General features: G+C 44.0%; 1 protein-coding gene across 1 annotated transcript in view; it reads right to left on the bottom strand.

Annotated features, from left to right (window-relative positions):
• HACD2 (3-hydroxyacyl-CoA dehydratase 2) overlaps positions 1-21,105 on the bottom strand; it is an 89,479-nt gene extending 68,374 nt beyond the window's left edge. The window contains exons 1-3 of the mRNA XM_036348047.1: positions 20,878-21,105; positions 18,183-18,300; positions 817-835 (exon numbers count right to left, since the gene is read on the bottom strand). Coding sequence (XP_036203940.1) covers positions 817-835; positions 18,183-18,300; positions 20,878-21,032 — 292 coding nt within the window. The 5' untranslated portion in view covers positions 21,033-21,105. The remainder of the gene's footprint in view (positions 1-816; positions 836-18,182; positions 18,301-20,877) is intronic.
• Between the last annotated feature and the right edge of the window lie 3,002 nt (positions 21,106-24,107).

The raw sequence follows: 24,107 nt of genomic DNA on the forward strand, positions 1-24,107 counted from the left end.
CTCATCTCTGAAGTCCTCAGCGCCAAGTGTGGCACCCTGAATATATTAAGAACCCTCTTAATTTGTGAATCATAATGGCTTGGATGCAGAGGTCTCGAGGTTTCAGACCTTGGGTGTTTCTGAATGAGCCCAACTGCAAATCTTCCCTTTGAGAATCAAGTCTGGAAACATAGCAACCACTATAGGCCTACTACACAGGGTCTGCCAACTTTCCAAAATTGACTTCCATTTAATTAATGGGGTTTAGCACCGCAGACTATAAACTATGCCTCATTCCAGAGCAGAATTTGATGGCTCTTCCCTGCCCCCCAAAAGAAAACACATTGTATCTGCTTTTAGTAGAAATCCCTTACATTTATATAACCTTTTACATTTACTGGTTTCCAATCCCTCTCAGATACATTAAATATTCATCTGGGAGGTAGGCAATATATGCAGTACTCCCATTTTAAAGGTAAGAAAAGAGAATATAACATTTAAGTGATCACAGAAAGGGCTTTCTACAGCACCAGGACCCCAAGTCACATTTTTGTAAATATGATACTTTTTCTTTGTGAGCCTTGTAACAAGAAGATAGGAGAGGCCTCTTTAAAGTAACAGAGCAAAATAGCTATGACATTTAATAAAATGTTCAGTGATAACATCTAAATAGTACTTATGATTTTAGAAACTGAAACCCATACCAATTGAAGCAATTTTATACATAATAAAGTTTCAATTTTTTTCAATATTCAATAAGAATCAAACCAGCCTTTGATGACTTTTTAAAAAAGCAGAATCCATTGTATACAATAAGGGGGATAATTCTATACTTACCTACTGCACAATGTAAAATCTAGAGGAAAAAAGGAGGGAAAAAGAAAATTAGCAGAGATCAAAAATAATATATAGCTTTATTTCATATAAACTCGCCTTTCAGTAAGAATACAGCAGTATCTGCCAGCAGTATTAAATTTGAAAAACAAACATTCCATTTTTCAACTTGGATAGGGGCTATTTAACAAAATGCAAATTCTTGTTCAGTTTTTTGTTTGTTCATTTTTAGTTTATCTATGGAAGATTTCCAAAGAAGCAAATCTCACCCAGTAGTCAGATGTCAAGGACTCTTTTATAATATGTAAAGTTATAAGAGCAGTAAGTATATATCTCTCATGTCTCACATTCTACAGAACAGAACTGTCACAGACTAGAGAACACAAGGTCAGAAAAGCCTTTGTTGGCACCTTTTGCCTGGCAGGCCCTTCAACATAGACATTCATTCTACAAAGCTCCACCCTTCATTCCTATCTTGTCTCATTTCATGACCTCATTACAGGGATGTTCCTGGTTTAATCTCTAACTCTACATCTCTTTGAGCTCCAGGCCCACATTCCAAACTGCCTTTGAAATCTCCATCCAGCTGTACCAGCAGCAGTTCAAACACGGCATGCCTCAGTGGTAAGCACACCGACCTCCAATCTTTCAGGTGCAACTATTCTTTCCTTCCTCTCAACCCCAAGTCCAACTGGTTTCCAAGTCCTGCCAGTACTTCTGGCATCTGTCTTCCCTGTTATTTTTTAATTCCAGTGCCTGGGATGAGAATGCTATCTCTTCATCTCAATGGCCATCCAATGAGCCAATTAGGTTCTTCTAAATCCCCTTCTAATTACTCCTATATAGGGCATTGCTTTAACCCTGGTGGTGGTGGTAAAGAAATAATTTGAAGCCTTCTATAAGACTGATTTAATGACCAAAGCTTTTCTAAATGATAAGACTTCTCAGCTATTGTAGTGCATTGTAGAATTACATTTCTCTAGCAGTCTTTGTGTTGTTTGACCCTAACAATTACCCTGGTAGATAGGCAGGACAGATATCTCTACATGCAGACCCGAAAACCAAGGCTGAGAGAGACTGCACAACTTGCCCAAGGTTGTAAGTGATGTCTAGAATCAAGAACCTAGGTTTTATATCTACTCTATTGGTTTTTCTGTCATAGTATTTCCTTGTACATTATTAATTTTATTATCTACAGAGGCCACAATTTGACAAGACTTAACTTATCTAAAACATGCTTGATAAGACAGCTCAAAAACTATTACAGTAGTCCCCCCTTATCCATGGTTTCAATTACCCATAATCAACTGCAGTCTGAAAGTATTAGAAGGAAAAATCCAGAAGTAATTAATAAGTTTTAAATTGTGCACTGTTCAGAGCAGTGTGATGAAATCTATCCCACTCTGTTCTGCACAGGACGTCAATCATCCCTTTGTCTGGCGTTTTCACACTGTATATGCTACCTATCCATTACTTAGTAGTGATCTGGGCTATCAGATTAACTATTGTGATATCAAAGTGCTTGTGTTCAAATAACCCTTATTTTACTTAATAATGGCTCCAAAGCACCAGAGTAGTGTTGCCGGTAATTCAAATATGCCAAAGAGAAGCCATAAAAAGCTTCCTTTACATGAAAAGGTAGGTATGTATAGGAAAAAACAGTCTATATAGGGTTTGGTACTATCTTAGTTTCAGGCACCTACTGGGGATCATCCCCTGCGGACAAGGGGAGACTACAATATTTCACTAAGTTGTATTTTTGGGGGAGCATGGTGGGGAAAGCTTAAATTAAAATATCAGGCTGCATGAATCCTATCTAATAAAAGAGAAACATGCTAATTAGCCGTACATCTGCTACCCTTCCCATTGGCTAATCAGAGCGATATGCAAATTAACTGCCAGCCAAGATGGCGGCCGGCAGCCAGGCTACTGACATGAACAGGAGGCTTGCTTGCTTCAGTGACGGAGGACTCCAATGTTCCCCGCCTGCCGCTGCTGGGCTCTGAGCTGCTAAGAAATATTGTTACAAATATAGAAGCTAAACAAAACCCCAGAAACCAGTTTTCAGTCAGCCGGGATCTCAGAGCTGGAGTCGCAACAAAGTTTCAAATACAGAAAGTAAACAAAGCCAGAAACCTGCTTTCAGCAGCGAGGTCTCACAGCTAAAGCCAGCTCTCAGCTCCAGTGACAGCCATAAATCCAATAAAAAAAAAAAAGGAAAAAAGGAGCGGTTGGGAGCTTCAGTCACCCGCCAGCCTGAAAACGGCCCTCAGCCCCTCACCCAGACTGGCCAGGCACCCCAGTGGGGACCCCCACCCTGAAGGGGGTGTGACCAGATGCAAACAGCCATCATCACCTCATCCAGGCTGGCCAGGCAATCAAGCGGGACTCCCACCCTGATCCAGGACACCCTTCAGGGCAAACCAGCCGGCCCCCACCCGTGCAACAGGCCTCTATCCTATATAGTAAAAGGGTAATATGCCTCCCAGCACCGGGATCAGCGGAGCCGCGAGGCCTCCTGGCCCCTGGAGCAGCGTGACAGGGGGCAGCGCCCAAACCCCCTGATCGCCCTGCGGCTCTGTGTGTGACAGGTGGTGGGGCCACAACCTCCCTATCCGCCCTGCTCTATTTGTGACAGGGGAAGGCGCCCCAACCCCCTGATCGGCCCTGCTCTGTGCCTGATAGGGGGGAGCTCCCCAACCCCCTGATCGGCCCTGCTCTGTCTGTGACAGGGTGCGGCCCCCCAACTCCCCCATGGGCCCTGCTGTGTGTGACAGGGTGGAGCCGCAACCTCCCCATCGGCCCTGCCCTGAGTGTGACAGGTAGTAGTGCCCCAACCCCCTGATCAGCCTTGCTCTGTGGGTGACAGGGTGGCGCCCCAACCTCCCCATCGACCATGCCTTGAGTGTGACAGGGGGCGGCACCCCAACCCCCCAATGGGCCCTACCCTGAGTGTGACTGAGGGTGGCATCACAACCTCCTGATTGGCCCTGCTCTGTGCATGACAGGGGGGAGCTCCCCAACCCCCTGATCGGCCCTGCTCTGTGCGTGACAGGGGAGAGCTCCCCAAACCCCTGATCGGCCCTGCTCTGTGCGTGACAGGGGTGAGCTCCCCAACCCCCTGATCGGCCCTGCTCTGTGTGTGACAGGGTACGGAGCCCCAACCCCCCTGATGGGCCCTGCTCTGTGTGTGACAGGGTGCAGCGCCCCAACCCCCTGATCGGCCAGCTCTGTATGTGACAGGGGTGGCACCACAACCCCCTGATCCGCCCTGCTCTGTGCGTGACAGGGGGTGGCGCCGCAACCCCATCAACCCTGCCTTGAGTGTGACAGGGGGCGGTGCCCCAACCCCCCAATCGGCCCTACCCTGAGTGTGACTGAGGGTGGCATCGCAACCTCCTGATCTGCCCTGCTCTGTGCATGACAGGGGGCGGCGCCCCAACTCCCCAATCAGCCCTGCTCTGAGCCCGACCAGGGTCTGCGGGACAGGCACCTAGGGATTGGGCTTGCCCTCTGCCACCCGGGAGTGGGCCTAAGCCAGCATGTCATTATCTCCCGAGGGGTCCCAGACTGTGAGAGGGCACAGACCGGGCTGAGGGACCCCCCTACCCCCTACACCCCGAGTGCACAAATTTTTGTGCACCGGGCCTCTAGTTTGTTTATAACTAGTAAGAGAAAATAATTATTATTCTGCAAATCTTATAATCTTTTCCTATAGAAAACACTGCTAAGAATCTCAAATGTATGAATATCACGAGATGAGCTGAACCTCCTGCTGCAAAGTTGAAGAAAGCGAAAAGATATATGTAGATTATTAAAATGAGGAATGAAAGACATGGATGAAAAGCATACTTGAAAACTTACTCTATCCATGTATGTGACAAGACATCCAGGCTGCTGATTAACAAGAAGACTTTGCAGGAAAGGGTATATATAGTGCTTAAGGACTATCATGCTTTCTTTACATGATGAATCAGTGGGTCTTAGTCCTATTAGACGAAATCTCCACTTTTTAATCACATATATTTTATAATGCCTCCTCTACTAACCTGAAGTGCAATTCATAGATGATATAACCTACCCACACACAAAAAAATTCAGGAAAATACAATGTTCTAACTGATTTATAAAGAAGAAATAAAAAAGACAGTAATTTATTTTTTTAAATATGTATTTCAGCATATAAATATTTGGGGACAACGTATGACATAATGAAGCAGTCAGATGTATATACCAACTTATAATGAATAAGTTTAAAATTAAAAATATCAGAAACCACTTTGCAAAAATATAGTAAAATAGTCCTGGTTGGGTAGTTCAGTTGGTAGAGTGTTGTCCCAATACGCCAAGGTTTTGGGTTCAATCCCTGGTTAGAGCACATACAAGAATCAACCAACGAATGCATGGATAAGTGGAATAACAAATCCATGTTTCTCTTTCTCTCTACCTCTTTTTCTCCTCCCCTTCCTCTCTCTTTAAAATCAATCAATAAAAATGTTTTAAAAAGAGATAATAATGAAAATACAAAAGTAATCTTAAGTGAAGTGGAATAATATGCCAAGATAAATACAAGTCAAAGTAGAGAATGAGGAAGTACAATATTATTTTTTTTTAATTAAATCTTTATTGTTCAGATTATTACAGTTGTTCCTCTTTTTTCCCCCCATAGCTCCCCTCCACCCAGTTCCCACCCCACCCTCTGCCCTTACCATTTTTGTCCAGTCTCTTCGCGCACCCCCTACACATCCTTCCCCCCCAACCCCAAGGAAATAGTCAGTCCACTTCCTTTCTATGTCCCTGATTCTATTATATTCACTAGTTTACTCTGTTCATCAGATTATTTATTCACTTGTTGATAGATGTGTATTTGTTGTTCATAATTTGTATCTTTACCTTTTTCTTCTACTTCCTCTTCTTAAAGCATTTCATATAATACTGGTTTGGTGGTGATGAACACCTTTAGCTTTTCCTTATCTGTGAAGCTCTTTATCTGACCTTCAATTCTGAATGATAGCTTTGTTGGATAAAGTAATCTTGGTTGTAGGTTCTTGGTATTCATCACTTTGAATATTTCTTGCCACTCCCATCTGGCCTGCATAGTTTCTGTTGAGAAATCAACTGATAGTCGTATGGATACTTCTTGTAGGTAATTGACTGTTTTTCTCTTGCTGCTTTTAAGATTCTCTCTTTGTCTTTTGCTCTTGGCATTTTAATTATGATGTGTCTTGGTGTGGTCCTCTTTGGATTCCTTTTGTTTGGGGTTCTCTGTGCTTCCTGGACTTGTAAGTCTATTTCTTTCACCAGGTAGGGGGAGTTTTCTGTCATTATTTCTTCAAATAGGTTTTCAATATTTTGCTCTCTCTCTTCTTCTGGCACCCCTATAATTCGGATGTTGGTACGGCTGAAGTTGCCCCAGAGGCTCCTTACACTATCTTCGTATTTTTGGATTCTTTTTTCATTTTGCTTTTCCGGTTGGGTGCTTTTTGCTTCTTCATATTTCAAATCTTTGACTTGATTATTGCGATCCTCTAGTCTGCTGTTGGATCTCTGTATATTATTCTTTATTTCAGTCAGTGTATGCTTAATTTCTAGTTGGTCCTTTTTCATATCCTCCAGGGTCTCACTAAATTTATCGCAGTTTCTAGAAAATTCTTGAAAAACCTTATAACCGTGGTTTTAAACTCTATATCCAGTCATTTGCTTTCCTCCATTTCTGTCATTTGCGACCTGTTTCTTTGTCTCTGCATTTTTTATGCTTCCCTGCGTTGGTAGAGTGGCTTTGTGTGCTAGGTGTCCTATAGGGCCCAGTGGCGCAGCCTCCCCAATTACCTGAGGTGGACACTCTTGGTGCACCCCTTTGTGGGCTTTGTGCACAGTCTTGTTGTAGTTAAGCTTTGATTGTTGTAGGTATCACTGGGAGGAATTGACCTCCAGGCCAATGGGCTGTGAGAATCAGCTGTGTCTACAGTGGGAGAACTTCTGTGCTGAAGACACCCTTCTGGGGAAAGACTTGCTTCAGTGGGGCTTTGGTGCTCACTGAGTCTGCCCCTGAGTGTGTCCCTTATGGATCTGAGGAGCTGTAATCTGGGTGGTCCCACTCTGACCACTGGGTACACTGGCTCTTGGATCTCTAAGGAGGTGCTAATTTAGCCTCTGCCTGAGGCTACCCAGCAGGAGCTATGGAGAGATCTGCAGATTCCTCTTCTTTGTTTGAGGTTTGGAGGTGCCCAGATGAGGCCCAGGTGTGAAGCAATGCAAGCTGCTGTGGGGCCTTGGGCCTTCTTTTGGAAGTTCTGGGTCTCTCTGAACCAGCTGCAGTTTGTTAGGTAATTTTCAGATTGCAAAGGGCCAGGCCTTTCTTATGCAAAAGCTTCTGCGCACAGCTTGGGTGGGGCGGGGTCTCAGGGAATCAACAGGGCGGAGCAAGCAGCTATGGCTGCTCCTCAGTCCTACCCTAAGAGGCCCTGCGTCTCAGTGTCCTGGTAATCGCTGCAAGCACCTCTGAGAGAAAGCCACCCTCGAGTTCAGACAGATGCCAAACAGTCCGGTTTCTCCCCATATGAGTCTGGGTCCCCAGAGACTCGCCGGGAACTGGAGTTCAGAGCAGTCGGGAGCTTGAGACTCCCTCCCGATTGAAAAAGACAACCGTGTCCTCAGCTGCCAGCCCTTTCCACGTGCGCCTCTGTACCTCTGCACTTTACTTCCGCACCTCCTCTGAGTCTCAGTGTGCTTTTCTCTTTCCTTCTAGTTGTAGAATTTCCACTCAGCCAGCCTTCCTATGGTTCTGGATGATGTCCGTTTTGTCTTTTAGTTGTATTTTTGAAGTGGTTGTGTGAGGCAGCAATTTCCGGTGTTTACCTATGCCGCCATCTTGGTTTCTCTCCAGGAAGTACAATATTATTGCAAACCAGCTAGGTCTTATTCATTTATAAGTGTGGTGTCAAAATAATCCCATAGATTATATCATGGGATGGGGTAAAAAGCAACTATCACAGAAAACATCCTTCTGCCTTGAAATCCTGCTGAGATATTCAATCTGTCTAGTTTGTAAAAAGACCTTGGAATCCATTTTCTTTGATTGGTGTAATAAGGAATAGAAGATGGATTAGAAAACAACAACCAGTAATGCAAGAGGCAATAAAAGCAGCTGTATAATAGGTTGGGGATAGCTTTAGGATAAAACATAAAAACTACAGCAATCCCCCAAAAGGCAGTAATAAGAAATATTATTAAAATAGTCCATATTAAAGAAATCCAGTAAGACCTCTGCATGTCTCCACTAACTTAATAACTAAAATCTGAACAGGAACCTCAAATCTCCTGTTACATATTTTCAGTGTTTCATTGCTTTTGCAATAACACTATTGCACTGAAATCCTTTTCACCTAAATATGCAAGCTGGAAATGCTATAATACCTACAGTACAGAATGTGCCAAGTGAACAAATTACTCAATTATTTGGAGATGACACCTTTATTTCATTTAGGGTCCCTCTTCATACCAGCTGTGGTAGGCAGAATTCTAAAGGTAATTCCCCAAGATTCCTGTTCCTTGGTTATGCAATTAAACGCTAATCTAGGTATTTTGCAAATGAAATTGAGGTCCCAAATCAACTGATTTTAAGGTATGGAGATTATATGGGTAGGCCTGACCCCACTATGTGATTCCTTTTCAAGCAGCGTTTTCTTCAACTGGTGGCAGGAGTTCAGAGATATTCAAAGAACAAGGATTCTATGAGCCATTGTTGGCTTCAAATATGGAGGGGGCCATAGGCAAAGATTGGAGAGTAGCTTCTAGGAGCTAGGATAATGATCTCTAGCCTGACAGCCAGCAAGGAAATGGGGACTTCAGACTATGACCACAAGGAACAGGATTCTGCCAATAAACGAAATAAGCTGAGATACAGATTCTTCCCAAAGCCCCCCGAGTCAGCCTGGCTGACACCTTGATTTCTGTCTTGTAAGATCCTGAGCAGAGAACCCAGCCTCTTGACTTACTGAGCCATGGGCTAATAATAAATGAGCATTGTTTAAGTTGCTAAGTTTGTAATATTTTGTTATGCAGCAATAGAAAACGAAGACAACAACCATCTTCTAACGTAATAAGCTTTTTAACTTCTCATGAAGATGTTTTAGTATTAATATGTACTACAAGACTATCAATTTATATCTTTAGAGGGGTTAGCCTGGGGAGAATATACAAAGTTGGGGAGGGGGACGGGGATGCAGAATGAATCTTCACTGAGTTGGACTGTCTTAGGCATTGTAGCATATCTAGCAGTATCCCTATCCATTGTGGTGATCAAAATACCTTCACAATTTTCCAGAGTGCACTGTGGAGGGTGGGACTGCTCTTGCTGAGATCCACTGAGAATCACTGAACTAAACTAAGCATATTTCATTGGAAAAAAAAACTTAGAAGACTTGCCAGAGTCAAAATCTCTCTTGAAATTGTATGGTAAATAGTTCTCTCCTCTTTTTGTCTTAAATCTTTATTGTTGAAAATATTACATATATCCCCTTTTCCCCCCACTGACCTTTTGAACCCTTATATTTCACCTACTTGCAATAGGCTAATTTCAGTTTTAAATTTTAATCTCAACAACACTAATGCCATTTTCTACAATAGGTTATTCAGAAACATCTTTTCTAAAATAATTTTCATTGTTAGATTGGCCTTACTTTGTTCACTTACTATCATTCTTTCCACTTCATTCTACCCTGATAAAAGCTGAAATATCTCATGAAATTCTATGTGGACATCTTCCAATATGTACTATGGTCTAAAGCTGTACTACCCAGCTGTTCTGTTGTTCAGATTCCACCAATACACATGTGCCTGTTCAAATTTAAATAAAAAGTAAATAAAATTAAAGTTTCTCTATCCCACCAGCCACATTTCAAAGGCTCAATAGCCACATATGACTAGTGGCTACTAGCACATATTTGGAATGTTACCACTGCAGAAAGTTCCATTGGACAATGCTCAAGACTTGGTTAATTTTATTTCTTTATTATACTCTGAGTGGCCAGATTATTATGATCACCTGACATTTGTAGGCAAATTAGCTATAATTTCGTGCTGAAGTTGCTAGAGGGCCAGACCATTATAAATAGGGAAGCAGGTTGTTTACCATTACAATAGAAGTGATTTTTTTTCTGAAGATATGGGTGAACAATGTGATTTAACGGCCTTTGAACATGGGATATATTTGAACATGAGTGGCCAGATTATTATGACCACCTGACGTTTGTAGGCAAATTAGCCGTACACTGCATCGTATGGGATATGGAAGCCAAAGGCCTGTTCGAACACCTTTGCTGTCTGCAGTTACCAAGATAAAACACCTCCAATTCACACAGGAACACAAGGATTGGACAGTCAAGCACTGGAAAAAAGTCATGTGGTCCGATGAATCATGTTTCCAGTTGCATCATGCAGATGGCAGAGTGAGAATTTGGCGGAAACAGCATGAAAGCATGCACCCCACATGCATGAGTACAACCCTTCAAGCTGGTGGGGGCAGTGTTATGGTTTGGGGCATGTTTTCCTGGCATGATTTGGGCCCTTTAATTCGTGTGGAACGTCTGAATAGCACAACATACCTAAATATCGTTGCTGATCAAGTTCATCTAATCATGTTGATGGCGTATCCCAATGGAGATGGCTTCTTCCAACAAGACAATGCGCCATGCCACGATGCTCGTATTGTGCAGGAGTGGTTTCAAGTACATGAGGGAGACTTTACCTTGCTTAGGTAGCCCCCACAATCACCAGATCTCAATCCAATTGAGCATTTGTGGGATGAAGTTAAAAGAGCCATCAGGCATCTGGTTCCACAACCATCAAATCTCACAGAACTGGACAGTGCTATTCATCAGGCATGGTGTTAGATTCCTCACATCACCTTTCAACATCTCGTGGAAGTCAATGCCAAGAAGAGTTGCTGTAGTATTGAAGGCAAAAGGTGGCCCAACAAAGTACTGATGGGGTGGTCATAATAATCTGGCCACTCACGTTCAAATATATCCCATGTCCAAAGGCTGTTAAATCACGTTGTTTACCCATATCTTCAGAAAAAAAATCACTTCTACTGTCGTGGTAAACAATCTGCTTCCCTATTTATAATGGTCTGACCCTCTAGCAACTTCAGTGTGAAATTATAGTTAACTTGTCTACAAACATCAGGTGGTCATAATAATCTAGCCACTCAGTGTATAACAGTTAAATATCCTTTGATAAGGTTCTTTCAAAGTTTCATTACTTTTTGTGGGTGTTTTAAAAATGTCTGTAGGAAATTGCATGGTCTGTTACTAGAAAACTAATGCTTTCTCCTGGCTTCTTATGGATTTTTTAATTCTTTAAAGTCCAAGGATCCAAAGTGTTTTACTATTACATTTTAAGATCTTCTCTTTTTTGCTGGAAATCACTGATCTTTGTTTTAAGTTTAAAAATTTAACAAATAGATGCCTAGGAAGGGAAGGGATTTCTTGTCTTCAAAAACAGCTCCTATGTGGAACTCTACATGCTCGCAATAACCATAGTGTCTTTCAGTTCAGAAAAGTTTTCTATAATTTCCCCCAATTACTTAAGAATTATACATTCCAACCTTTTCTACTTCTGGTAGCCTTACTAATTGACAGACTGCATGCCCTCAATCTGTTTTCTAGATACAATATTGCCTTTTTAGTCCACTGAGTTTCACTACTTTTCTATATATTTTGATTTTCTGTTGTTCAGATTCCACTAATACACAATATCTCTAATGTGCTTGGCACTACTATTTTGTAATGTTCTCTTTTACATTTCAATAGTGAACTCTGAAAATTCCCAGTGGCTTCTGCTCTGTAACCTACTTTATCTGAGACCATAAGTGGGAACTCCTGCTTTTATTGAATATTCAGTATCACCTATCTCTCTGCACTAAGGCCTCCCTTCCTGCCCTGACTGCCACCATCAATATTTTCAGTCCTTTTTAAATTTCAGTACATTCCTTTCTATAGCCACTAACTTCTTTTAATACCATAACAATTTGCTTCTACGTACCTCAGTTGTCAAGAGTGAGGCCTGTGTGGGTGGGCTCCTATTTCCCACAGACTCCCCTTTCCCTTCTAATGTTGTGACACTTATTAATTATACCCAAGTTCTATTTTCCCTCTGGTTTTCATGTTGTTTTTGAAGCTGGATTTTCTGGTTTGTTGTCATTCCTGCCTATGTTAGCCATTTCCACTATGACTTGCTCTGCTGGCTTTTCAGAAATCTCTCTTAGAGGTCTGTTTTCTCAAATCAAGTCTTCAGAATAAAAAGGTAGTTCTGAGAAAGACAAATGTCACATGATCTGACTTACTTGTGGAATCAAATGAAAAAAATGAACTGACCAAAATAAGACCCAAAGCATGGAGGCATGGAACAGACTGACATACCTCGGTGTGGGGGTTGGGAGGAAGAGAAGAGATAAAACAAAGAACTTATATACAGTGGGGCCTTGACTTACGAGTTTAATTCGTTCGGAGACCAAGCTCATTAAGGAGCTCGTTAACTCAAATTACTCTGTCAACTCAATGCAAAAAATCTGCCGAGAGACAGCTGGTATCTCAAAAAACTCGTTAGTTGGGACACTCGTAAGTCAAGGCCCCACTGTACTCACTAGAAGCCCAGTGCACAAAATTCATGCATGGAGAGGGACCTGCACCCACTCCAATCGGGGACTCCTCAGGGGATGTCCGAATGCTGGTTTAGGCCTGATCCCGGCGGTCGGACACCCCTCTCACAATCTGGGACAGCTGGTTCCTAACCACTCACCTGCCTGCCAGCCTAATTGCCCCTAACCCCTCAGCCTGCCTGATCATCCTAACCTCTCTGCCTGCCTGCCTGATCGCCCCTAACTGCCTATGCCTGCCTGGCTGATCACCCCTATCTGCCCTCCCCTGCCGGCCTGATAGAGCCCCCAACTGCTCTCCCCTGTCGACCTGATCTCACCCTCAACTGCCTCTGCCTGCCTGATCACCCCTAACTGCCCTCCCCTGTCAGCCTGATCTTACTTCCAACTGCCCTCCCTTGCAGGCCTGATCTCACCCCCAACTGCCCTCCTCTGACAGCCAATTTGGTTCTGATTGGTCAGTTTCTATGCCAGTCAGCATCAAAAGCTCCGCCTCTTAGGTAGCCATTGGCTCCTTACATTCACCCAGGTTTGGTTCTGATTGGTCAGTTTCTATACCAGTCAGCGTCTCTGGGCCTATCAACGGGGCCTGATCAGAAAGGCGAGGCTGATCAGCAGCCCCGGTGGAGGCCTGGAGAGAAATGGAGGCATGGCTGTTGGCCAGGCTGGGAGAGAAAGAGAGGCAAGTTCTGATCAATGGCTGCCACAGAGGCTATGGATCAGACCCTGCCTCTTTCTCTGCAGGCCTCTCTCCACGCCTGATCCGCAGCCCCCTAGGCAGTCAGTGCTGTGTTGGGGCACCTGCAGTGGCCCCAGTCAGTGCTGGGTTGTGGCAAACCTTCGGTCAAACCTTTGGTCGTAATCGGTCATTAGGACCCTGGCTCTTTATTATATAGATACTAGAGGCCCAGTGCATGGATTCGTGCACCAGTGGGGTCCCTCAGCCTGGCCTGTGCCCTCTTGCATCCCTGCAGGGATCAGGCTGGTCCGACATCCCCCTACCGAGGGATGTAGCAGTGCAAGAAGTGGCAGGTGGCCGGGAAGGAGCCTGAGCCCAGGCCAGGCGCAGCTCCCACTCATCCCAGCCCAGGGATGCCTGCCTCTGCTGCTGCTGCTCGGTAGCGCTGCCCTGGAGGTGGGAGAGGCTCATGCCACTGAAGCTGTGCTCGCCAGCCATGAGCCCAGCATCTGGCACCGTTGGTCAGCTGAGCGGCGCTCCCACTGTGGGAGTGCACTGACCACCAGGGGGCAGCTCCTGCATTGAACGTCTGCTCCCTGGTGGTCAGTGCGCATCATCTGCTCGGCCGCTTAGGGTTTTATATATATAGATGCATAGCCCATGGACACAGGGGCAATAGGAGGTGAAGACTTGGGGGTGGGTAAAGACTGTCAATCACAGGCATATCCAATCATAAGTATTTGAAAGTGTCTGCTACAATTACAGTTTTATGTTAACTAAACATATTCAGAAGTCTGAATTCTCTCAAAAATAAATTTAAACTAACATAATGTAGCATCAATCTACTAATTTCTAAACTTTCACTCTACTCTAACAAAGCTGCAAACATAAGAATCTGTCCTTACCCCTGAATATCATGAATCCAAAATAAGAATGAAGTAAAAAGGAAACTTATCATTATAGGTCATTATAGATTTACTAGAGGCCTGGTACATGAAATTCCTGCACAGGGGCGGAGGGGTGGGGGAGGTCCTTCAGCCTGGCCTGTGTCCTCTTGCCTCTCGCAGTCCAGGAGCCCTCAGGGGGATGTCCGACTGCTGTGGAGGTGGGAGAGGCTACCACCTCCACAGCTGTGCTCTCTAGCAGTGAGCCCGGCCTTCTGTCTCTATGTATTTGTCTATTCTGGACATTTCATATAAATGGAATCACACAATGTGGCTTTTTGTGTATGGCTTCTTTCTTTCATATAGCATGTTTTCAAGATTCACCCATGTTATAACATGTACTAGTAATTCATTTTATGGTACAGAGACATCTCACTTTGATTATATGGTACATGATGGCATCTTTAAAAATATTTTTGCTACCTATGTTAATTAGACCTCAGAATTAGCCAATACTCTGCAACACAGACTGTATTTGTTCACATATTGATCTCTTGGCTCACAGATTATCAATATTTACTTTCTGTCAATTTATAAATTATCTCATACACTATCATCTTCCTTGTATTGTATCTCAGTATTTTGGTAAATACTGCTTGGGCTTTCTACCTAACACCCCTTTTCTAGAAATCACCCCTCATTTCCAACTTCTATGTAATGAATGTAACCTTGCTCCTGTATGCATGTGATTGGTCCAGGAATAAGCTCCTGATTCAAACAGGATAAATTAGGCCCTTCACTGGGAATGTGGAATTCGGGGTAAGATTCAGTTTCCAACTAGCTGCTCTCTTGATTTCAGGAACTGCAATCTCAGAGGCTTTTCTGTTACCATTGTCTGTCATGTAGACTAAGAAACCAAAAAAACTAGTTTGCAAGAAGACAAGAAAGAATTAGAGACAAAGAGAGAGAGAACAGCAGAGGTAAGGGACTGAGCCAGAACTCCTGGGTTCCCTATGATGCTCCAGTCCCTGACTGCAGGCCATTCCTAGGGCCCAGTGGCATCCCTGCCCTTGGATTCCATGGAACATCCTATATCTTATCATAAATCTCCTTTATTGTATAAGTTAGTTAAGGAGGCTCTGTAATTTCTAGCCAAAGGACCTATTATAATCATCTACCCAATAAGATTTTAAGCTTTTTATTAAAAGCCTTTTAGCAAAGGCTCAACATCCACAGCACCCATTATAGCGACTCAAACACATACTTAAATTATCACCCTTGGAATAATTTGAAAACGTTTTCTATAAAAAATACTCAAGACATTCTTAGATGACTATGAACTAAAAAATTAGAAAAGCTATATTATTGTAACACCAAATCAATATATCTTTGCACTCATTTTGCAAAAAAATTATAATTTCCTCAGAAACGAAATTGTCTTTTTGTATTACACCACTACATGCCCATTTGTACTTGCTTGGTAAATGTTCCAAAATCTTTTAAAAGGCAGTGTTATATTTTCCTAAGGTTTGAAGTTCCTGGAGAACAAGTAATCTCTATTTTCTTTTCAAGCAAACACCCACAGAACCTTCTAAATATTCAGCATAGTGACACAATGAGTAGCTGACCTCCCTGCATTCATTTTCTCCTCCTGTAAACAAGCTATACTGTCATGCACTAATAGTTCCCATAAGGATAACCCATCTTTAAATACTATGCGCATGTAATTATTGTACAGTGTAAGTTGGGGGGACAATATAACACTCTCAAGCGACAACACAGGCAGTGTAGTTTTAGTAAGGCTGAGGAGTCTCCTGTAATCACTGCTAATTCTCTGCATATTCCTGGGAGTCTTCACTTCATTATGCAGAGTTCTTTCCTCAAAAAGCAAACCCAGGATTTGCCACCTATTTGCTTCTCAGTGGGAATAACAGAGATAAAACCAAAAATTCAAATTATTTCCTTAAATCCCTGTTTAAAATTCAATAGGGATAACCCTGGATTAATCCTTTAAAGTCTATGATTTGATTCCTGAGTGGATTTTGTATCATACTATTTAATGTATACTTACATTTCTTAAATAATATCTCCAATATTATAAAGTCTTACAGAGATAGAATCCCCTTTAAATTATTAAAGTATTCCAACTTTTTTTTTTTTTAATCCTCACCCAAGGATATATATTTATTGACTTTAGAGCGAGGAATGGGGAGGGAGGGCAAAAGAGAAACTTCGCATGTACCCAGACTGGGGATCAATCCTGCAACCTGGGTATGTGCCCTGACTAGGAATCAAACCCACGACTTTTCAGTGTATAGGACAACACTTCAACCAACTGAGCCACACTGGCCAAGGCAAAGTATTCCAACTTCTTGCTGTATTAAGGACTGGGTCAGTTTCTGATGGTTTTGATCCAAACTTGCTTCTTTATAGCCTGACAATATTGTGTTGACCAAAGCTCTGGAAGACAAAGCACTACTCAATTACTACTGCCCCTTCCAAAAAAATTGCAAGACTCTAAGTTCAAAAAATGGCCCACACTAGGATTTGCTGGTTTCCTCAGACTCAAACTATTAGGGCAGGAAAGAGCTTTGGAATGCTACTTTAACCTAATTATTTTACAAATGAGAAAATGGGATGAACAAGAGATAAATGACTTGCCCCAATTCACAATGAAATAGGTAAGACCAGCATACTTAGAATACGGGCACTCCGACTCCCAGTTGGAACTCATTTCATCATACCATCTACCAAAACTGTGTAAGTATAGACAGTATTGAAATCTCTCTGGCCGAGACCGGTTTGGCTCAGTGGATAGAGCGTCGGCCTGCGGACTGAAAGGGCCCAGGTTCGATTCCGGTCAAGGGCATGTACCTGGGTTGCAGGCACATCCCCAGTGGGAGATGTGCAGGAGGCAGCTGATCGATGTTTCTTTCTCATCGATGTTTCTAACTCTCTATCTCTCTCCCTTCCTCTCTGTAAAAAAAAAAATCAATAAAATATATTAAAAAAATAAATAAAGAAAGAAAGAAAGAAAGAAATCTCTCTGCCTCCTGAGAGGAAAGAACAAAAACTACAGTTTTCTGCTTACAAATGAGAGGGTGAGAGGCTGAGGTATCACATCTTATTTCATGGAAGTAAATGTTTTCTTAAACATCCTTCCGAATGTTATAATGGGCTTGCCCTGTAGGCTAAGTAAAATGAAATGAAATACCAAATCTCTTCAACCAGAAGGTTTTTCACCATAATAAACTTTTGGTAGCTATTGACTTTGTGTGCCCAAAGCTACCCCCATTTCCCCTTTCCTAGTCCTGCCTAACCACGGGCAAGAGTGACTGGTCTAAGCAAGGCCAACCAGAATCCTTTCCTAAAACTGTGACACAGATGCTGTGAAAATAAACCCCCTCTCTGTTTCCTACCATTTGGAGAAGGCAGCATGCATTGGGAGAGTCTAAGACCAACATTCAACGAGAAATAGAGATACGCAGAGAGAGATGGAAAGAGTGTGGCAACGTCAAATCCTTGGTTCTCATTGCTGAGCTGGTTCCTTTGATTTTGTAAGTTAAATCTGTATCTTTATCAACCACAGAAATCAGTAAACTCCTTTTTTGCTTAAAATACTTTGAATTGGGTTTCGGTCACTTGCAGCTCTAAAATCCTAACATATACTGACCCCAGGAGACAGGATTGGAGATACATTAACCTTAATACAGGAAAATTAATAAGCTTTTGTTAAAAATTTTTTTACATTGGATAACTTTAAACAGGTCCACTATTTCTTACATCTACCACTCCCAACATTCTATACCCAACAATTTCCTGCTTCCATTATATGCCTGCCCCTGAAAGTATCTGAGTTTACTAACACTTCCCTAAGATGTCCCTAGAAGCTTAAAAAACCCAATATAAGCTTGTTTCATTTGACTTCTAACAGAAGTAGAATGTAAAAGAGATTCCAGGTAATACAAGTTAAATGAGATTGTACTTTAACATGGTCTCGGTATCACCATTATAGTATACTATAAGGCAAGTCTTCAAAATTTAAAGCAAACCCAACAGATATGGCTACTTCACTATAATTTAGTAGCATGTTTTTCTTTTATAAGAATAGAAATCAACAACAACAACAACAAATCTCAGGACCTACCTCCAATAAGGCTCCAGTTTGGAAGAATTTCAAAGGCTTTTCAATGGAATAATAAAGGCTATGATAGCTGCCCTTAGCCAGGTATGCTCTCACCAGACCAACTGCTATAACAAGCCATCTAAGAAAAAGAGAAAAAGAGCAATCAAAAAAAAAATTTAAAAAAGGTAAGTAGGATTTAAGGTAATAGGAAGATGTGGTAACAACAGATATTGCTAGAGGTGACTTCGAGAATCAGTGTCCTGGATTTATCAACTATAGCTCTCAAATGCCAACAGAAATGTTGCAGCATACCAAGAGTGCTCTGCAAAAGCACAGTGGCACCTCACCCATCTGGAGCTCGGCTTTTTTGCAACCTTGCCTGTTGAGAACAAGGCCAAAATGAAGGGACTAAGCTAAAGCAGTCCCTGAGCAGCTAAAGTAAGTGCCAAAGGGTCTAAGACAAGAGAAAAAAAAAAGTGTTAAAAGAAAAATTTAAATGGCTTGTGTAATAATGGGTGGAGAGAAGATATTTTAAGTCATTTTTACAAGTATCTCACTGGAACATACCCATATCTTAAAATCTATCCTTTTTTAATTGCAAACGAAATAAGAATACATTGGGTTTTTTGGTTTTTTTTAAAGAATAAAAGGGTTTTTTGTTTGAATTTCCCAAAATCAATTCATTAAAGAAATCCAAATCAATACCAAAAGCAAAACAGGAAAGCACTTAGGTGTATGTAACTGTAAACGTTACATTTCTGTTCTACTGTCCTTTTCAAAAAAAATAAATTTCTCAGGCCCAGAAATATTTTTTCATTTAAGTTCCATAATAAAATGAACAGACCTTTATTAAGGTATGACTCCTTGAAGGCAGTAATAGATTTACCTATATGTAAAATCTCAACTATGTATTGCAGCATTGTATGTTATTTCTACAAAATGTCATACAAAGACATCAAATAGTCTGTAAAAGAAAAAATGAACTTCTTAATGGTGTCATGCTATATCTAATGAAAAAAGCTTACTGTACTCTCACAGTTCTAATTCCTCTTCCTAGATATCACTCCTTACCCTCCACCCCTTGTCTACATTCATTGTCCAGGAGTAATGACTTATTTTCTTCTTCCCCAATGTACCCTAAAATCCCTCTCCAGGTCCAGTGTTCTCAACAATGCCCTTGGCTAAGGCAAGGATTTTACATATAAATATAAATATGCACAGTTCTGAATAGTTTTAAAATCACTGTGACCATTTATGTGACAAAGAAAACTTGCATCTGTAATATTTCTTCATTGGCCTGTGTGTTCTAGATCCAGATCTAACAGGAACTAGTTCGGTGACCTCGTCAAGCAAGTCACAACTTCTCTGAGCCCAGGTTGCAACACTGGCCATTTCTAACAAGATCATGGGCAATAAAGCCCATGATCTTCCCAAGATGTTAATACGTTAATGTGACATTAGCATTTGTGTTTAAAAATAGGCGTGGGGAAGGGGGGAAATACATGTACATTTTTACTTATATCAGCATGGGAAGGATACACAAAGTAAGCTGCCCCCAGGGAGGGGGTCTGGGTGGAAGGGAAGGCTGAGAGGGAAGATTTTCCCTGTACAGCCTGTATATAGGGTGTCCAAAAATGGATACACACACTCTGATTTTTATTAAAATAAAAATCGAGCTATCAGCTGTTAGTGTGCATACTTTATTTGGGACTCTGTATATTTCAAATTTTGCACCCGCCATTGCAAAAATAAATAAAAATGGATGTTCCCTCTACAGTTCTTCCAAGTTTCCTGTATGTTTGAAAGTTTCATAATAAACAGGTTAAGGAAAACGTTTTACATATGAATCACATTTAAAAATATGTAAGGAATAGTCTGATCCTGTGATCCATCTCACCCAAAATCTTGGGATCAAAGACTTGGAGGAACCTGGGAGAGCCCAACTCTTTAGTTTTGCAGGTAAAAAAAAAAAAAAAAAAAAAACGGAGGCCAAGAGAAATAAAGTAATTTATCCAAGGTTGCACAACTAGTTAGTGCCAGAACTAGAACTAAACCGCCGCCGTGGCAGGAATGGACCGACAGGAGGGAGAAAGGAGAGGAAGGAAGGAAGCGGTTCGGTGGGTCCATTCCCTCCTCCCCAGCAGCTCTGCCCTCCACTCCGCGCCTTCCCCACCCCAGTCAGCCTTCAAAAGCCTCAACTCGTCTAAGGCACAGCTCTGCTCATGTCACCGGTCAAAAAACTTTGAAGGCTTCCCCATTCCTCCCGATTCTGTCGGGCTCAGCCTGGATTTTGAAAACAGCCGCCTAAATGCACGGTCCCTCCGCAGCCACAGCGTCCTCCACCCGCTCGGAGGAAACGGCTCGCCATCCGCGCCCGGCCGCCCGCTCTCCGCGCCGCAGGGACCGGCGCCCGGCACACCGCCCCCCACCCCGGGAGGGGACCAGCCCACCCGGCCTCCGAGGCCCGCGGACCTGCGCCCGGGCAGCCTGCCCCGCGCCCCGTGGGGGCCCCGAACTCCAGCTCGGGCCGCGCCCGCCGCCCTCGAACTCGCTGGGCCCCCGCCCAGGCGGGAGTCGGGGCAGCGCCGTCGCCCAGGTGCCGGGTCCCGGGCCGCCGGGCTGCGCTGTGCGCGGTGGGCCCGGCCCGGCCGCTCCGCCCGCCGCAGAGCCCCTCGCCGGCCCGGCTCGCTCCCCGCCGCCCGAGCCCCAGCCTCACCCCGCCGTCATCACCACATTGTAGATGACCAGGTACGCCGTGGCCAAAGGCCCCGGGCCCCTTTTCTTCCGCGCGCCGCTGGCCTCGCCGGCCCCGGCCCGGGCCCCGCTGCCCCCATTCCCTTTGGTCGCTGCAGTCGCCGCCGCAGCCGCCATGTCAAGTGCCAAGAGCTGGCTCTCAGCGGGAGCACCACCGCCCGCCCGGACTCAGGCCTGCGAGGAGGCGGGGGGCGGGGCGGGGGCGGGGCGGAGGCCGTGGGGGCGGGGCCAGAGACCGCGCCCACGGCGGCCGCCATCTTGGAGGAGGGCAAAGACGCTCCTGCGCTCCCTGCCCAGCGGTTCGCCTCCATCGCTACCGCCATCTTGGATCAGGGCGACCCCCGCCTCTTTCCCGCGCCTGCTACTCGCCTCCGGCGCCATCTTGGGTAGGTCCCCGTTTCTGCCATCGGGATGCTTGGTCTGCTCGGCCGGTTCTCTCATCTGTAACTTCCGCCCACATGTTGGATGAAGAAAATGAGGCTTTCGTTCTGTCTTCTTAGCTTGACTTCTCCCAACGACCCTACCTTCACTTCCATGTAGCGATGGAGGAACCTGCCACTTGGGGTCCGAAGGCTGGGCGGGAAGGGCGCCTCTGTCAGGTGCTCTCTGCCCCTTAAGCGGTCGCCAGGCTGAGGATTGTGTCCTAAGGCGTCTTCCCTACCGTTTGCGTTTAAGTTACAGCAGAGAGTGTGCGGGAGACGTCCGGTTAGTCAGCGCGCAGCCTCAGTCGGCGAGGTCCACGAGGGCCTGGGGTGCATTCTAGTGCCTCTTCCAGCCCCGACACACGGGCTCCCCGTGGCCGTGGGGCTCCCTGTGGCCGAGGGGCTCCCCATAGCTGAGGGCTCCCCGTGGCCGTGGCCGAGGGGCTCCCCGTGGCCATGGGGCTCCCTGTGGCCGAGGGGCTCCCCGTAGCTGAGGGCTCCCCGTGGCCGCGGGCTCCTGAAATATGGTAGCAGTCATCTCAGGTAGAAACTATAGTTTAACTTTAACCCTGCTGTTCGGCTTCTGTACTTATTTGCTTTATTTAACAATAGAAAAGTTATTTTGACTTTCTGAATTATATAAATCATTCCATTCGATTAAATACCCTATTGATTATGTGAATATCCCATTTGTAGTGGTCATACTGGTCTTAGAAAGCACATTTTCCTTTACCTAGGAAGGACACAGAGTTATCCCAAGGTCAGAGGCTCCAGTTAACGTGTCCCTGTTGACGCAGTGTTCCGGAGACCCAAAAACTGTAATTTAGATAAAGTGCCTAAGTTTAACCCAGGTTACCCAAGGGCTCTAGACCCAAACTGTAGTTTAGATAACATGCCTAAGTTTAACCCAGGTTCCTCATTCCAGACCCGAGGGCTCTAGAGAACGTGTTTTTGTCAATTCAGTGATCGGAGACCCAAAACTGTAATTTAGATAACATGCTGCTTCTGCTTCTGTAAACTGGTTTTTTGCAAACCAGGTTCCTCATTCCAAACCTTGAGATGTAATCAATACCTTTGTGATCTTTGCCTATATAAGTCTGGCTTTGCCACCATCTTATCACTATGAGATTTGGGGAATGGCCCCTCATAGTCCCGGATTGCAATAAATGTGACTCTTTAATTCGACTTCTTGAGGCGTCCTTCTGTGATTTGCGGGGTACATTACAACACTCCCCGTGGCTGAGGGCGCCCAGTGGCCAAGCAGGAGGGCGAGGTGTGGCGTGGAGCGTGCGTTTTCACACCCAGCGGCCCCAAACGGAGGGATGCTGGCTCGCCTGGGAACCTGCCTGCAAGGGGAACCTGACCGCTGGTGCAAACTGCACCAACCAGTTGACTCCCAGTTACATCCACCGCCTTGTCTCGGGGTTTTAAACATCTGCAAAGGTCCCCTACCGTCCATTTTCACACACCCAGCCATCTTTAAACGAATGAATGCATAGGTGGTGATAGAGAATACTTATTTCAGCAAGTATTTATGGAGTGTCTGGGAAGGAAAGAGACAGCCCTGGGTCTCCCCGAGGTGATGCAGGGGGAGCTGGATGAACGCATGAGGTGTGGAAGTGACTGCCGTAACCCACGCCATCGTGGTAGTGACCGAGGTGATGAAACAGAACTGAATTCTGGACATATTTTAGAAGTAGAGAGGATACGGTGTGCAAATACACGAGCTGTGGAGTGTGAAGTTAAAGCGGCATTGTGAGCAACTTGGAAGAATTGAGTTGTAGAAGAAAAGGCTTTGAAGAAAGAAATCAGGATTTTTGTTTTACATATTAAGTTTGAAATCTTTATTAGACATCCAAGGGGAGAAGTTGCATGGGCAATTGGATTTAGACATTGAGGTTCAAGGGAGAAGAGAGAGATTTGAGACTCACCGGGGGATGGTGGTATTTAGAGCCATAAGACATCTAGAGATTGAGACAGGGCACTCAGCATTTGGGGGGGTCTCATCCGCTCAGGCCCTACAGATTGTGTAGAGATCCTGTTGCCTTATTTTCCTGACTTTTTTTGATGATGTTAATCCTCACTCAAGGATATTTTCCATTGATTTTTTTTTTAGAGAGAGTGAAAGGGAAGGGGAGAGACAGAGAGAGAGAAACATTGATGTGAGAGAGACACATTGATTCTATCAATTGGTTGCCTCCTTGACCGGAATGGAACCCACGGCCCAGTCTGCGGGCCCACACTCAGTCCACTGAGCCCAACAGGCCAGTGACTTCTTTAAAGAGCAAGTGGGGGTATTCAAATTGCAGGCAGTGATCAGTGGGAGGTGGAAATTGCAAGGGAAATAAAGAAGAGGCCATTTTGCAGAGCAAATGATCATTTATGTAAAGGCTTCTTTGATTCATTTAATGGAATCATTTTTCCTTTCAGTATAACCTAAAAAAGGAGGTAGGAATACATAAAATTCTGTCAGTTGGAAATCAACTTAAAATTCAGTGTAGCCTTGCCACAGTGGCTCAGTTGATGGGAATGTTGTCCTGTACATCAAAAATTTGCAGGTTTTATTCCCAGTCAGGACACATACCGAGGTTGTGGGTTTGATCCCGGGTTGGAGCACATATGGGAGGCAACCAATTGATGTTTCTTTCTCACTTTGCTCTCTCCCTTCCTCTCTAAAAAAAAAAAAAAAAAAAAAAAAAGAATAGAACATGAAAAAAATATCCTATCTAATAAAAGAGAAACCTGGTAATTGGCGTACAGCCGCTACCCT

Source organism: Myotis myotis, unplaced genomic scaffold, assembly GCF_014108235.1.
Source record: "Myotis myotis isolate mMyoMyo1 unplaced genomic scaffold, mMyoMyo1.p scaffold_m19_p_2, whole genome shotgun sequence".
NCBI lineage: Eukaryota > Metazoa > Chordata > Mammalia > Chiroptera > Vespertilionidae > Myotis > Myotis myotis.